Source organism: Cervus elaphus, chromosome 10 (assembly GCF_910594005.1).
Source record: "Cervus elaphus chromosome 10, mCerEla1.1, whole genome shotgun sequence".
Classification (NCBI taxonomy): Eukaryota; Metazoa; Chordata; class Mammalia; order Artiodactyla; family Cervidae; genus Cervus; species Cervus elaphus.
This window is the reverse complement of record NC_057824.1, coordinates 39011562-39027149: the sequence shown is the minus strand read 5'-3', so window position 1 is coordinate 39027149 and position 15588 is coordinate 39011562. Positions and strand designations below refer to the sequence as shown.

At 46.3% G+C, this 15588-nt stretch overlaps 1 protein-coding gene across 7 annotated transcripts in view; it reads right to left on the bottom strand.

Annotated features, from left to right (window-relative positions):
• Positions 1–15588, bottom strand: part of LOC122701544 (katanin interacting protein) — a 228563-nt gene that overhangs the window by 184246 nt on the left and 28729 nt on the right. Inside the window, exon 1 of one of the 7 annotated variants that reach the window (XM_043914570.1) lies at positions 6822–6868. The exons of the other annotated variants lie outside the window; for them this stretch is intronic. Within the exon in view, the coding sequence (XP_043770505.1) occupies positions 6822–6848 (27 nt within the window). The 5' untranslated portion in view covers positions 6849–6868. Of the gene's footprint in view, positions 1–6821; positions 6869–15588 lie in introns of those variants that run through there. 7 annotated transcript variants of the gene reach the window in all.

Below are 15588 nucleotides of genomic sequence, written 5' to 3'. Positions count from 1 at the left end.
GCACCGTCGAGCGTGTCAGGCAAGGATGCTACCAGGCTGGTGGCAGGATAAGGGTCTTGATGATGGAGGAGTTGGTCTGCTCTAATAAAAACAGCGATTTTATAATGTCTCGACTGTGTCTTTGTCAGAAGAGGATGACTTCTAGCTGGTGAGAAGGGCTAGGAATAGAAACCGGCTGACAGGGAAGAAGCCAGGCATTGCAGGCTGCGGGAGAGCGGCATTTCACTTGTGCTCATCTATTTCCAGGAGGAAAGGAAGGGAAGGGGACCATCTCTCTCAGCCCCTAAAGTAGCCCGTGTCTCCCCCAAAATGTGGGTTCTTAAGAGCAGAACGTGAGTGCGTGCTCAGTTGTGCCCGACTCTTTGCAACCCTATGGACTGTAGCCCACCAGGCTCCTCTGTCCGTGGGATTCTCCAGGCAAGAATACTGGAGTGGGTAGCCATGCCCTCCTCCAGGGGATCCTCCCGACCCAGGGATCGAACCTGCATCTCCTGCGTCTCCTGCATTGCAAGCAGGTTCTTTCCTGCTGAACCACCAGGGAAACCCAAGAGTGGAACAGCAGCCCACAAACTCCCTGGTCTCTTGGCTTCCTGCTCGTTCCTTCCAACCCACAGCCCGCCACTGTGCCTTGCTCTAAAGCACAGATTCCGTGGCCTCCCTCATTAAAAACCTGCCATGGCTGGTGAGGAAGCTGACAGAGGCACTCCGGGGAGCAGCGTGGCAGTCTCCACTAAAACAAGACAAACAAAACCCCGCCTAGCTTCAATCTACTCAGACCCAGTCAGTTCAATCCCTGGAATCTACCAGAGAGACCCACACAGGTGCTGGAGGAGGAATGTGCAAAATGCTAATGCCCTCCATCTGGAAAGTGGCTGAATAACCCACAGTCTGTCCATAACATACGGTGACAAGTTTTTAAAAAGCTAGGTTTGTTTGTAACACCGAGGGTGGATCTCTAAGACACAGTTCAGAGAAGAGGGGCAAATGACAAGTGACAAAAGCACATGCGACACATTCATTACGTTACCATTTTGTTAAAACACATACACTCCCAAGATACTACATGTAGTTTACGGATTCACTGGGGTATGTGGATGCACAGAGAAAGGTCTGGAAGGAGGCATGCCCAGTCTGGGACAACAGTTACTCCAGGAGGGGAAGACGGATTAGGAAGGGGTGGCAATTGGCAAAAGGGATTGTGGGCTGATCTAACAGGTTAAAAATATTTTCTTAAGGATGTTGTTTTCTTATATAACCTGCATAACTAATGACCTCCATCCACCCTACTTCTCTTGTCAAAAAAGAATCAATGGTTCTACATTCCAGATAGATATAGCTTGACAGGATTTTCCTCTGAATTCCAGAATCCCATATTCAGCTACCTTTATTATTATTATTATTATTATTATTATTATTATTATTATTATTATTATTAGGCTGTCCCTCTTAGTTCTCCAAAGAGGGGCTGGACCTGTGCCTGTTGCCTTGAGATTTCAGAGTCTTAACCACTGGACCGCCAGGCAAGTCCCCTCCAGCTGTTTGACTGAGGTCTTCATGGCGTTGAAGCTGAATCTCTGATCTTCCTCCTAAAACCTGTCTCCACTTTCTTTCCCATCACAGGTGAAGACCAGTCTCTCTGCTTTTCAGACCAAAACTTAAAGTCCTTCTTTATTCCTCTCTTTCCGCCACCCATATCCGGGTCCAACCACAGACCCAAGTGTCTCCATCTTCACGATGCTTGCACCCACTGCCTTCTCTTCTCCTTCACTGCTGCCCCCCAGCCCGAGTCACTGTCACCTCCACAGCCTTTCTGCAGCGGCCCTGACGGGTCTCCCCGCCTGCCCTTCCCCACTGTCTACTCTCCCCACGTAGCCCAGGGGGCGTATCCTGCTCAAATCTGTCCGGTCCTGGCCCTCTGTCAGTGGAAATGTTCCCATGAGTCCCCTCCCACTCATTCAAAAGCCTGTGTCTGCTCAGTCGCTCAGTCGTGTCCCACTCTTTGCGACCCCATGGACTGTAGCCCGCCAGGCTCCTCCGTCCAGGGGACTCTCCAGGTGAGAATACTGGAGCGGGTTGCCATGCCCTCCTCCAGGGGATCTTCCCGACCCAGGGATCAAACCAGCATCTCATGTCTCCTGCACTGGCAGGTGGGTTCTTTATCACTAGCACCACCTGGGAAGCCCACAAGTTCTTACAAATGGCCACAAGGCTCTATACCAACGGCTTTTACCCCTCTGTCCTCGCCTCCCACCACCCTGCCCCTCAGACCCCTTAATTCAGCCACACAAGTGCCCACCTCAGGCCCTTCATTTTCACTGTCTTCTCTGCCCAAAGCTCTCCCCTTGCCCCTCCTTTAGTCTCTGCCCAAGGGCCTGTGTGACATAACAACCCTCCTAGCAGCCCCCACCCTGCTTCCCTGCCTTTTTTTTTCCCCTCTGCCTCCCTTCCTATTTTACCTGTCTATTCGCTTAGCGCCTACTTCTAACTACTAGGAGTTAAGTGCCACAAACTGCAGATTTGGGCCTGTTCTCTTCACTGCAGAACCGACAGGACCCAGGGCAGTGGCTGGCACACAGCGAGTCATCAACAAATATTTGCCAAATGGACAGATGAACAAGCAACGTTTTTTCGATCGGACCCCAGCTTCATAACCCCATTTGCTCCAAATATTTCACTTCTATCACAATAAACTACCTGCTGGTCCCTCACTTGCCTGGATGTGCTCATGTGTCTGTACCTGTTCTTACCAGACTGGCCCTTCCCTCAATCCTCTTCTCCACTCTTCAAGTGTCAACATCATTTTCCCCTCGGAACCCTGGCCAATCTACCTCCCGCTCCCTAACCCTGTCGACGAGTAAAAGACTGTCTCTGCTGGGGGTCTTTCCTGGCAGTCTGATGGTTAAGGCTTTGCCTTCCTATGCAAGGCATGCAGGTTCGAACCCTGGTCCAGGAGCTAAGATTCCCACATGCCTTGTGGTCAAAAGACCAAAACATACAGCAGAAATAATATTGTAACAAATTCAATAAAGACTTTACAAAATGGTCCACCACCACAACAAAAAATCTTCTCTAAAAAAAGGCTTTCTCCTCTGGATTCCTGTGCTTTTCCCATTGTTTCTGAGATAATTAACTGGTAACATCAATAGAACTGATTAGTCTATACTGGCCACGTGTGGTTTACCCGTATTATCTCATTGAATCATCACACCAACAGATAAAGTAGGTAGCATCACCTCCATTTTATATTAATAGTTATGGAAACTGAGGCAGAGAGTCAGCAGTGAAAAAGTGGCAGAACTGGAATCTGAACCCAGTTTTACTGGACTCCATGGTGATTGCAGCCATGAAATTAAAAGATGCTTACTCCTTGGAAGGAAAGTTATGACCAACCTAGACAGCATATTAAAAAGCAGAGACATTACGTTGCCAACAAAGGTCCGTCTAGTCAGGGCTATGGTTTTTCCAGTGGTCATGTATGGATGTGAGAGTTGGACTATAAAGAAAGCTGAGTGCAGAAGAATTGATGATTTTGCACTGTGGTGTTGGAGAAGACTCTCGAGAGTCCCTTGGACTGCAAGGAGATCCAACCAGTCCATCCTAAAGGAGAGCAGTCCTGGGTGTTCATTGGAAGGACTGATGCTCAAGCTGAAACTCCAATACTTTGGCCACCTGATGCAAAGAGCTGACTCATTGGAAAAGACCCTGATGCTGGGAAGATTGAGGGCAGGAGGAGAAGGGGACGACAGAGGATGAGATGGTTGGATGGCATCAGCGACTCAACGGACATGGGTTTGGGTGGACTCCGGGAGTTGGTGATGGACAGGGAGGCCTGGTGTGCTGCGGTTCATGAGGTCGCAAAGAGTCAGACATGACTGAACGACTGAAGTGAACTGAACTGAAAGTCTGTGCTTAACCTCTGAAGCATCAGGTTCCTCATCAAAGTTCTGAGTTCTGAGATGACTAGAGCTGAAGCGTCTGCCAAATCACCAAAAAAAAACACACAAAAAAACAAGCAAACCAACTAACCAAGAACCTCAGAGTCCTGATCTGGGACAACTACGGAGAGGCAAAAGGTGGGTGCTCAAGCTCTGCAGGCTGGGACACGGGCCAGTCCTAACCAATACCACCATAGGGGCCACTCTGGGACCACATGGCCTGATATAAGGAAGAGAGCATCAACACCACCAGCTTTGGCATCAGACAAGCCAGGATTAAGTCTTGGTTCTTCTACTTACTTGCCACATGACTCTGGGTCTCCCTTTCACTTGTAAAATGTACAAGTGACACGGGGCAGGACTCTGGATATCACTGGCCCCATGGCTACCAGGTCATAGCCCGAGAATCCTGGAGGTCACGTCCAGACAGTGTTGACCCCAGTGCTGTCTGGGAGCAGGTATCTGATCCAGGCAGGGCCAGTAGTAGTGTTAGTCGTTCAGCCATGCCTGACTCTTTGCGACCCCACAGACTGTAGCCAACCAGGCTCCTCTGTCCATGGGATTTTCCATGCAAGAATACTGGAGCGGGTTTCCACTCCTTTCTCCGGAGGATCTTCCTAACCCAGGGATCGAACCTGGGTCTCCTCATTGCAGGCAGATTCTTTACTGTCTGAGCTACAGGGAAGGCCCCATGTGGGGCCAGTAATCCTGGGGAATTGGGATGAACAGCCTCAGGGAAGATCTGACTGCTTTCTCAAAAGGGGAATATGAACTCAGAGTTGCTAGTGGGACTACCTGTCTACTAGGTGAACCAGGAAACAGAAAGCTGGTTTGTACCAGCCGAGAAGAAGGACACAGAGACTTCCCTGGTGGTTCAGTGGCTAAGACTCCAAGTTCCCAATGTAGGGGCTTGAGTTCCATCCCCGGTCAGGGAACTAGATCCCACATGCTGCAACTAAGGCTTGGTAACTTTGGCAACTAAGCCAAATAAATATATATTAAAAAATTAAAAAAGGAAAGATACTGACAGATGTCAAGATAAGAGTCAGAGAGGACTTTCTGGAACCCAGAGGGCCCCAGGCACTGATTCACCATTCTTGACTCCGTTTTTGTCATCGTGCCACCCAGGAACATCACTGCCCTTGGCTTCTGGGGAGCACCTCCCCTTTAGAGCCTTGTAATGAAGCAATATGGGCTTCCCTGGTGGCTCGGTGGTAAAGAATGTACTTTCAATGCAGGAGACGTGGGTTTGATTTCTTGGTCAGGAACATCCCCTGGAGAAGGAAATGACAACCCACTCCAGAATTCTTGTTGGAAAATTCCATGGACAGAGAAGCCTGGTGGACTACAGTCCATGGGGTTGAAAAAGAGTAGGACACGACTTAGTGGCTAAACAACAACAACAATGAAGTAATATCGTCCTTGTTCTGCAAAAGCTAGATGGAGTTTATTTTTTAAAACCAAGTCCTAAGTAAGACAAATGCTTACCTTATAGACTTGTTATAAGAAAAATAAAACTAATATATGAAAAATGCTTACCTCAGTGCCTGGCCTGTAAATAACACCCAATACATGGTTGCTAATATTATTATTATAATCAAGTCACAAGGACAGACTATTACAGGAACTAGACAGATTAATCATCCCACTCAGTCACTTAAATTACTCTCCCCTGAAGGGTGGCATGCCATGGAGCTCTGTCCTTGGTCCTATCCCAGGCCATAATTTTATCAATGGCCAGATCTGGCTGTTGAAGGCTGTTTATTCAGTCTGCACATGACATTCAGATGGGTGGCACATGGAATAAACTGGATGACAGAATCTAGGTTCAGGTCAGTTTCTACAGGCTAGAGATGGATGAAGAACAGCTTGATAAAATGCATCATGGCCAGGGTAAAGGTCCTATACAAGGAGAGGTACTGGAAAAGTCTGCTTGAGAAAAGTTCACAACACAAAGGCAGGGTTTTTAGTTAATGTGTTCAGTATGAGCTAACAGGGTGATGTGGCTGCCAAAAGCATGCCACAACCACAGCACACACGATATGTGTTAGAAATTTTGTCAGGATCAGAGGGAAGAAGGGAACTAACCTTTCGACACCTACTGTCTGCCAGGTCCCACGTTAAACACTTGACACATTATTGCGATTGACACTTTCATTAACCTATGAGGGGGTGTTATTCCCATTTGACAGGTGAGAAAACTGAGGCTTAGGTGAGTGAAGGGACTTGACCAATGTAATAGAGAGCAGAGTTAGTATGGGAACCCAGTTCTTACTAGAAAGTACACTCCATCTCCATGGTCTACACTGATCTGTTCATAATCGTTCATCCATGTCTGACTCTTTGCAACCCCACAAACTATAGCCAACCAGGCTCCTCTGTCCATGGGATTCTCCAGGTAAGAATACTGGAGCGGGTTATTTAATAGTCGAAATACTCAGTTTGGTTCTGACAGTGTATTTTTAGAGAAAAATGAACTTGTCCAGATGAAGGTGACCAGGAAAGTGAAAACTCTTAATAAGAAGTCACCTTGAGACTGAACCAGGTTGGGAAGACTAAGAGCAAGTACACGCAGCAGCCTCTCCTACCCAAGTCCATAGAAATGATACCATTTCAAATTCATAAGGAACTTCCCTGGTGATCCAGCGGTTAAGAATCTGCCTTCCAATACATGGGACTCGGTTCGTTTGATCCCTGGTCTGGGAACTAAGATGCCACAAGCCATGGAGCAACTAAGCCCATGTGCTCCAACTACTGAGCCCCTAGGCTCTGGAGACTGGGCACCACAACTAGAGAGAAGCCCGCGCACCTCAGTAAAAGATCCCACCTGCTGCAACTAGGATCTGATGCAACCTCCCCTGGTAGCTCAGACAGTAAAGAATCTACCTGAAATGCAGGAGACCCGGGATCCATCGCTGGGTCGGGAAGATCCCCTGGAGAAGGAAATGGCAATCCACTCCAATACTCTTGCCTGGAGAACCCAACGGACAGAGGAGCCTTGAGGGCTACAGTCCCTGGGGTCACAAAGAGGCGGACACGACTAAGCAGCTCACATTTTGGACCAAATAAACATTTTTAAAAAACAAAATAAAATTCGTAAGCGCACAGGAAGATAAGGAGGGGTGATACTGCTGGATTTAAAATGTTGAGAAATTCTTGAGAAACGCTGGCAGACAGAACCGGATGAATGAAAAGAAGTGCAGGCCAAATGGAAAGCTCGGAAGGAGGACTGTGATATGGGAAGGGGGTCTTGGGCTGCTTCAAGCCTAGAGGCAACACATTCTCCAGGGAGAGGAGGGAACCTGAGGTCAAAGGTGAAAGAGATGGGTTGAGAATGCCTATGAGGATGCCAAGAAGTGGCTCTTCAATCCACCCAGATTGTAGGAGCTGTGACCATGGGTCTCTGGGACAGAATAGCAGGATATATCCGGAAGAAAAAGGAAGAATTCTGTGCTCAGAAGACAAACTCAGAAGACAAGCATCACATTTTTTGTGGCAATTTCCACCCCTCTGCCCATAATCACTGGTAGCAAACTCTTGTAAAAAGAAAAAGCATTCACAGAGAACAAAACAGGAAATCACATTACATAGAAGAGCACATATTCACAAACTACCAAACATTTCAAGAAAATTCACACCATGAAAGAGAGGGGCCAACTCAACAAACAAACTAACAATGAAAGAAACAGAGATAACAATGCAAGCAGAGGCATTACAAACATTTTTAATATTATCAGAAGAATCAGAGAAGGCACTGACTCCTTGAACAACCTACTATGGAAGAGAATAAGAAATCATGAATAAAACATTTAATCATCAAAACTAAAGAAAAATCAAAAGACAACGAAGAGGACTTCCTTGATGATACAGTGGATGAGTCCACCTGCCAATGCAGGGGACATGGGTTCAATCCCTGGTCTGAGAAGATTCCACATACTGCAAAGCAACTAAACCCATGTGCCATAGCTACTGAAGCCTGCGTGCCTAGAGCCTGTGCTCCACGATAAGAGAAGCCACTGCAATGAGAAGCCCGTGCACCATAACGAAGAGTGGCCCCTGCTCGCCGCAACTAGACAAAGCCCGTGCACAGCAATGAAGATTCAGTGCAACAAAAAAAATAAAATAAAAACAAAACCAATAAATCAATAAGGTTTTTTTTTTTAAGATAATGGAGAACAGAATAGATACAGATATAGAGAAAATTACTGAGCTGGAAGATTAGGCAAAGGTGTTTCCCCAAACACAGGAATAAGGACAAAAAAGTACTGACAAAAACAGGATAGGCTGTTAATATCCACTATTAGCAATGTTTTAGAGAGTGTGGAATTCTCAAATATTTTTGGTAGGAGTAGAAATCATTAGGCTTTTTTTATAAGGTTATTTCTAGATTTCTTGCCACATGAGCCAAATAAATCCCTATTGTTAACCCAAGGGTCAAAAAATTATATCCCCTAGGCCAAATCTGTCCTATTACCTATTTTTTTGGTCAATAAAGTTTTACTGAAACACAGCCCCACTCACTAATTAACATACTGATATGGCTGTTTCCACACTACAATGACAGAGTTGAGTCGTTGTGACAGAAAATGTTTGCTGATCCCTGATTTAGGCCATTGTTAGTTGGGTTTCCTGTTCTTTGCAGCCAAATGCACTCCCAATTGAAACAAAGACTAGAACTGTAATAAACAGAAAAAAGTCCACAAAAATGAACATTCTGCCAATTAGGTTTGGGTATGTTTGAAGAGCATTTTTCAATTTAATGAACAAACTTGAAATTTTTAAAATGACAGGTAAATTATTTTTAAAATTCACAATTTAATCATTCTAATGAAAGGATAACTGAAGGTTCAATACCACAGTGGTAAAGAGCGAACAATTAACACAGTTAAAAACACAGATGAAGACTTCCTTGTGGTCCAGTGGATAAGAATCCGCCTGCCAGTGCAGGGGACATGGGTTTGATCCCTGGTGAGGGAAGATTCTTCAGCTGTGGGGCAGCCGAGCCCCATGCCACAACTGAGCCTGTGTGTCACAACTACTGGAGCCGAGAGCTCTGGAGCCCGTGCACCCCGACGAGAGACACCCCTGCCGTGAGAAGCCCATGCACCGCAACTAGAGAGTAACCCCTGCTCACCGCAACTACAGAAAGCCCGTGTGCAGCAACAAAGACCCACTGCACCCCAAAATAAGTAAACAAAATAAAAACATGGATGAATGTCACAGATATGTTTAACAAAAACAAAACAAAGACAAAAAAATTGTGCTTACTCTGTGAATCCATTTATGTGAAGTTCAAATACAGGCAAAACTAATCTATACCGTTAGAGCCTAGACAGTGGCCACCCCCCTGGAGAGCTGCAGTACCTGGGAGGGGGCATGAAGATGCCTCCTGCATTGCTAGGAATGGTCCATGCTTTGACGTGGGTAGTGATAACACAGGAGCACTCATAAAATTCATAAAACTGTACACCAAAGATTGTCCCCTCTATTGTATGCAAGTTATACCTCAATAAAGAAAAAGAGAACTAAAAAAGAAATGGAAGGTACGCATTTATAATTGTCCCTTAGTATGATCCTAAGCCTGAAATATATATAGATGCATATTAAGAATAGGTGGCAAGAATACACCGAAGAACTATACAAAAAAGATCTTCATGACCCAGATAACCACGATGGTGTGATCACTCACCTACAGCCAGACAGCCTGGAATGCAAAGTCAAATGGGCCTTAGGAAGCATCACTACGAACAAAGCTAGTGGAGGTGATGGAATTCCAGTTGAGGTATTGCAAATCCTAAAAGATGATGCTATGAAAGTGCTGCACTCAATATGCCAGCAAATCCAGAAAACTCAGCAGTGGCCACAGGACTGGAAAAGGTCAGTTTTCATTCCAATCCCAAAGAAAGGCAATGCCAAAGAATGCTCAAACTACCTCACAGTTGTACTCATCTCACACTCTAGCAAAGTAATGCTCAAAATTCTCCAAGCCAGGCTTCAACAGTACGTGAACCGTGAACTTTCAGATGTTCAAGCTGGATTTAGAAAAGGCAGAGGAACCAGAGATCATTGGTTGGATCATAGAAAAAGCAAGAGAGTTCCAGAAAAACATCTACTTCTGCGTTGACTATGCCAAAGCCTTTGACTATGTGGATCACAACAAACTGTGGAGAATTCTTAAAGAGATGGGAATACCAGACTACCCAACCTGCCTCCTGAGAAATCCATATGCAGGTCAAGAAGCAACAGCTAGAACTGGACATGGAACAACAGACTGGTTCCAAATCGGGAAAGGAGTATGTCAAGGCTCTATGTTGTCACCCTGCTTATTGAACTTATATGCAGGGTACAACATGAGAAATGCTGGGCTGGATGAAGCACAAGCTGGAATTAAGATTGCCGGGAGAAATATCAATAACCTCAGATATGCAGATGACACCACCCTTATGGCAGAAAGTGAAGAAGAACTAAAGAGCCTCTTGATGAAAGTGAAAGAGGAGAGTGAAAACCCTGGCTTAAAACTCAACATTCGGAAAACGAAGATCATGGCATCCAGTCCCATCACTTCATGGCAAGTGGGGCAACAATGGAAACGGTGAGAGACTTTATTTTCTTGGGCTCCAAAATCACTGCAGATAGTGACTTCAGCCATGAAATTAAAAGACGCTTGTTCCTTGGAAGAAAAGCTATGACCAACCTAGACAGCATATTAGAAAGCAGAGACATTACTTTGCCAACAAAGGTCCATCTAATCAAAGCTATGGTTTTTCCAGTAGTCATGTATGGATGTGAGAGTTGGACTATAAAGAAAGCTGAGTGCCGAAGAACTGATGCTTTTGAAGTGTGGTGTTGGAGAAGACTTTCGAGAGTCCCTTGGACTGCAAGGAGATCCAACCAGTCCATCCTAAAGGAAATCAGTCCTGAAGATTCATTGGAAGGACTGATGCTAAAGCTGAAACTCCCACACTTTGGCCACCTGATGTGAAGAACTGACTCATTGGAAAAGACTCTGATGCTGGGAAAGATGGAAAGCAGGAAAAGAAGTGGATGACAGAGGATGAGGTGGTTGGATGGCATTACCAACTCAATGGACATGAGTTTGAGTAAGCTCCAGGAGTTGGTGATGGACAGGAAAGCCTGGCAGGCTGCAGTCCATGGATCACAAAGAGTCGGACACTACTGAGTGACTGAACTGAAGTGAACTGAGAAGGGAATAAAAAATAAAAATAGTGGCTTTATAGGTGGTAGTATAAGGACTAATTTTTGTAGCATTAAGCCTCTTCTGTTTTTCTACAATCAGCATGCATTAGTTCTGGAACCAAAAAGACATTAAAAGTGTCTAATGCCAGCCCCACTGAGGTCAATGCCTGCAGATATGAACTACACTGACACTGCCTCCCCCAGCTACCCCAGCTGATGGAACATTCTGGAACGGGACCCAGCAGTGGGACTGGACAAAGAACAATAACATACTTTTAAACAAGACTTACAGGTATAGTTCTAAGTACTTCATATGTATTATTTAATTCTCTCAACAGCCCCAGGAGATGGCACTATGCTTTCAGCTGCATTCAGCAGATGGAAACTGAGGCACAAAGAGGTTATGTAAAGTGCCAAGAAAGCTCAGTTGGTAAAGAATCCGCCTGCAACGTAGGAGACCTGGGTTTGACCCCTGGGTTGGGAAGATTAACCTGGAGAAGGGAAAGGCTACCCACTCCAGTATTCTGGCTTGGAGAATTCCATAGACTGTATAATCGGACACAACTGAGTGACTTACACTTTCACTTTCATAGACCACACAGCAAATTAAGAGTTAGAACCAGGATGCAAACCAAAGCAGTCAGACCTGGACAGCTTCCCTGCCCTTGATCACTCTTGCTGTTCCATTTCTCATGTGCCAAGCCATCTCCCAGGGCATCAACAGAGCATGGGCAGTTCAAAGAGATTTTTGCAAGAGTTTAGGCTTCTATATTGAAAAAGCAAAAGGCCATCAAAGTAGTCATCCTGGGAAAAGAAGCTGAGAACTTTCTTGGACTTTCCTACACACAGCAGAGGGTGAGGAGCGGCATAAAATCTCTTCAGCAGCCTCCAAAGGGAATGCAGGACTTTCCAGGTGGCTCAGTGGCAAAAGAATCCACCTGCCAATGCAAGAGACTTGGGTTCAACCCCTGGGTCAGGAAGGTCCCCTGGAGTAGGAAATTGGCAACCTATTTCAGTATTCTTGCCTGGAAAATCCCATGCACAGAGGAGCCTGGTGGGCTACAGTCCAAGGGGCTGCAAAAGCGCTGGATATGACTTGGTGACTAAGACAACAACAAATGGGAATGTAGCCATCATTAACAATGCTTAGCTGGGGAAGGTCAGTGTCAGACTATCTCGGCTCATCAGGCAAGGAACCAAAGCTTTCATTTATCTGGCAGTCACTGCCCCAGCTTCTAATTCACCCGCCCAGCCCTGTGGTCCCAGGAGACTGGGACCCTATCTAGTTCTGAACCGGCAGCAGGATCCATGGAGGAGAGAGAAAGTGCCCAGTGTGAGAGGCAGGGGCATCCTCTGAGTGGGGCTGGGCATCCCATGTCTATCTTCCTCATCATCAGAGCCCTTGGACATCTGCAGAGGAAGGAAAAACGCCGCCGATTTTACAGCTCAGGAAACTGAGAAGGGTTAAGGAAGGTGCCTAACAGATGTTAGAGCGTGTTATATTTGTTTAGGTAAACCTATAAAAGGGGAAAGTTAACTCATAGCATCTGGATTGAGAAAGGAAGACTTCTCACTGCCGGGGGGGCACAGGCCCTAGGCACACAGGTTTCAGTAGTTGCCGACTCCAGCTCACTAGCTGTGGCTCACAGGCTTAGTTGCTCCGCAGCATATGGGATCTTCCCCGACCAGGGATCGAACTGGTGTCCCCTGCATGGCCACCAGACCACCGGACCACCAGGGAAGCCCTGAAGCTGGGTTGAGGAGGGCTTCTATCACTTGAACAGAGGCTCAGAGACACGGCTTGTGGGCCCTGATGAAGTTGATGTCGGCTTTTATCAGACCTGGGGTGGTTGCAGGGGAAACAGAGGCCCAGAGCAGGGAGCAAGGGTGTGCCTATGGTCAGCCACGGTAACTTGGGACTGGAGCCCTGGGGGCCTGGCACTGTTACAGTCCTGGCCCTGCTCCTCCAGAGGTGTTCCCAGACTGGGCAACAGTTCTGTGGGCTCCTATTCACCATGACACACACCTTTCATCAGTAATTTGCAGGAACCTCTTTCACTTGGATACTATCATTTTCTTTTCTCATCATATTCTGCATTCTATAAAGTGATTGCGGAGGGGAGGGTGGAAAGGTAAAGGGAGACTCAGGGCAATTTAATGCCTAGGATTTGAGGATATAGAAAATTCGGATGCTCTGGTGAAGGGCACACTGCTTATCCAAACCTGATTTGGGAAGAAGCTGTCAACATTATCTCCTTCTGGTCACAAATTGCAGCTTTCTGATGGGTTTTTTTCTTCAAGTTTAATCTTGTGTTAGAAGCTCAGCTGATACCAGGAAGGTTTTAGACGTGTCAATCTCCTTCCTGGCACTTTATCAGAAATTGATTCTCTTTGCTTCTTGAAGCTCAAGTCTTGGCCTTGCTGTTTGTTCAGCTTGGGTTACGGGCTCGGCAGCTGTGTACACGTTTCCTGTAGCTCCCAGCCCAATGCCAGGGGCCTGGGAGTAGGCTGGTGATTTCAAGGGCAAGGTAATTCTCACAGGAGGGATGATGTGCTGTTCCATCGCACTGAAGCAGTGAGGAACAATGACCCATCTGTGCCCTGCTTTTTCTTAGCAAGAATTCTCATCCACCTCTGACTCGGAATGGATTAGCTTTTTAAACAGGCCATTTTGCCCTCAATATGATACTAATTACACTACCAGTCCTAAATTATAATACTTAACACGTATCCAGCTCCTAGTAAGTACCAGGCACCATTCTAAGCACTTTACATGCATTAGCTCACTGGATCCTTACCTCACCCCTAGACTGTAGGTTCTATACTATCCCTACTCTTTTTAAAAAAAAAAAAAAAAGAAAAATTATTTTATTTACTTATTTTTGGCTGTACTTGGTCTTCGTTGCTGCACAGGCATTTTTCTATTTGTGGAGAGCGGGAAAGCACAAGTTGTGTCCAGCTCTTTGTGACCCTATGGACTATACAGAATACTGGAGTGGGTAGCCTTTCCCTTCTCCAGGGGATCTTCCCGACCCAGGGATTGAACCCAGGTCTCCTGCATTGCAGGCAGATTCTTTACCAGCTGAGTCACAAGGGAAGCCTCTAATCGTGGTGCATAGTCTTCTCATTGCAGTGGTTTCTCTTGTTGCTGAGCTAGGGCTCTGGGGGCAAAGGCTTCAGTAGTTGCGACACGTGAGCTCAGTAGTTGTGGTTCCCGGACTCTAGAGCACAGGTTCAGCAGTTGTGGTACATGGACTCAGTTGCTCCGAGGCACGTGGGATCCTCCAGGATCGGGGATTGAACCCGTGTCTCCCGCACTGGCAGGCAAAGCCCATATTCCTACTCTTTAGAAGGACTAAGTCAAGCCACAGACAGAATATGTATCTTGCCTGAGTGACGACAGGAGCCTAGGAATCCGGGCTGTTTGGGTCCAGGGTTCACAGGCTCAACTATTTGGCTATGCTGCTTCTAAACCGAACACGTGACTGACTTGCCCCTACAGAAATCAGAAGCTGTTCATGTCACCGGAGCTCGCATTGTCCAAGTTCTCAAAGCTACAGAGACCAAGACCACAAGAAGCAGAAAGACTAACTTCACCACAGGGAATGCAACTGGCAGTTGGATACAAAATGAATTTCACTCTTCTTTGCCCGGAAATGTGAACTAAAAGGCTTCATTCGGGAAAAGTGTAGATTTGGAATGTCAGCTGTCGCACTGGACAGGCTCTTGTAATGCAGCACCATTAGCTTCCACTATCTTTTTTTCTCTCCCTTCCTTTTAAAAAATTATTTAACATTTTCAACAAAGCAGTGGAGATCTGTAACTATGCAAGAGGCAGCTCTTGATCCCCGCAGAAGACCGAAGCTGCAAGAACACAGAGAACTGAAATGAGCAAAGCAGAGGGTCTGCTATTTGCAGGCTGGTGGGGATCTAAAACTTATAAGAAGAGTCACCGGTCCCACTGGCCTCCTGCAATTGGCCATGACAGGTGCCTGGGGCCGAGGACCCAGGAGATCTGGCATTCAGAAATTGAGGTGCTGGACATGCCCCCATGTTCTGAGGACAGTACCCTGCTCCCATTCCCCACTAAGAAGAGCGGACCAGGGAACCACAGCTGAGGCCACTGCGTATGGATTCCTCAGCCAAGGGCAGCCACACTTGAATCTGGCCAGAATTCCACAAGGTGTGCTGAACAAAAAACTCTGCCCAGCTCATGCACCATTACAAGACAAATTCAGAACACTGATTTTTAAAAAAGCACATCCTCTTTGATCCATTAATTCTACTTATAACCTTTGGCTATTCCTACACAACTGCACAGAGATGCCGGCTCTAGAATATTCTTACCAGTACTTTTATAGTAGCAGAAGACTCCTGATAGCCTAGATTAGTCATTAACCGGGAAGTGTTAGTCAGTTGGTCAGTCATGTCCAACTCTTTGCAACCCCATAGACTG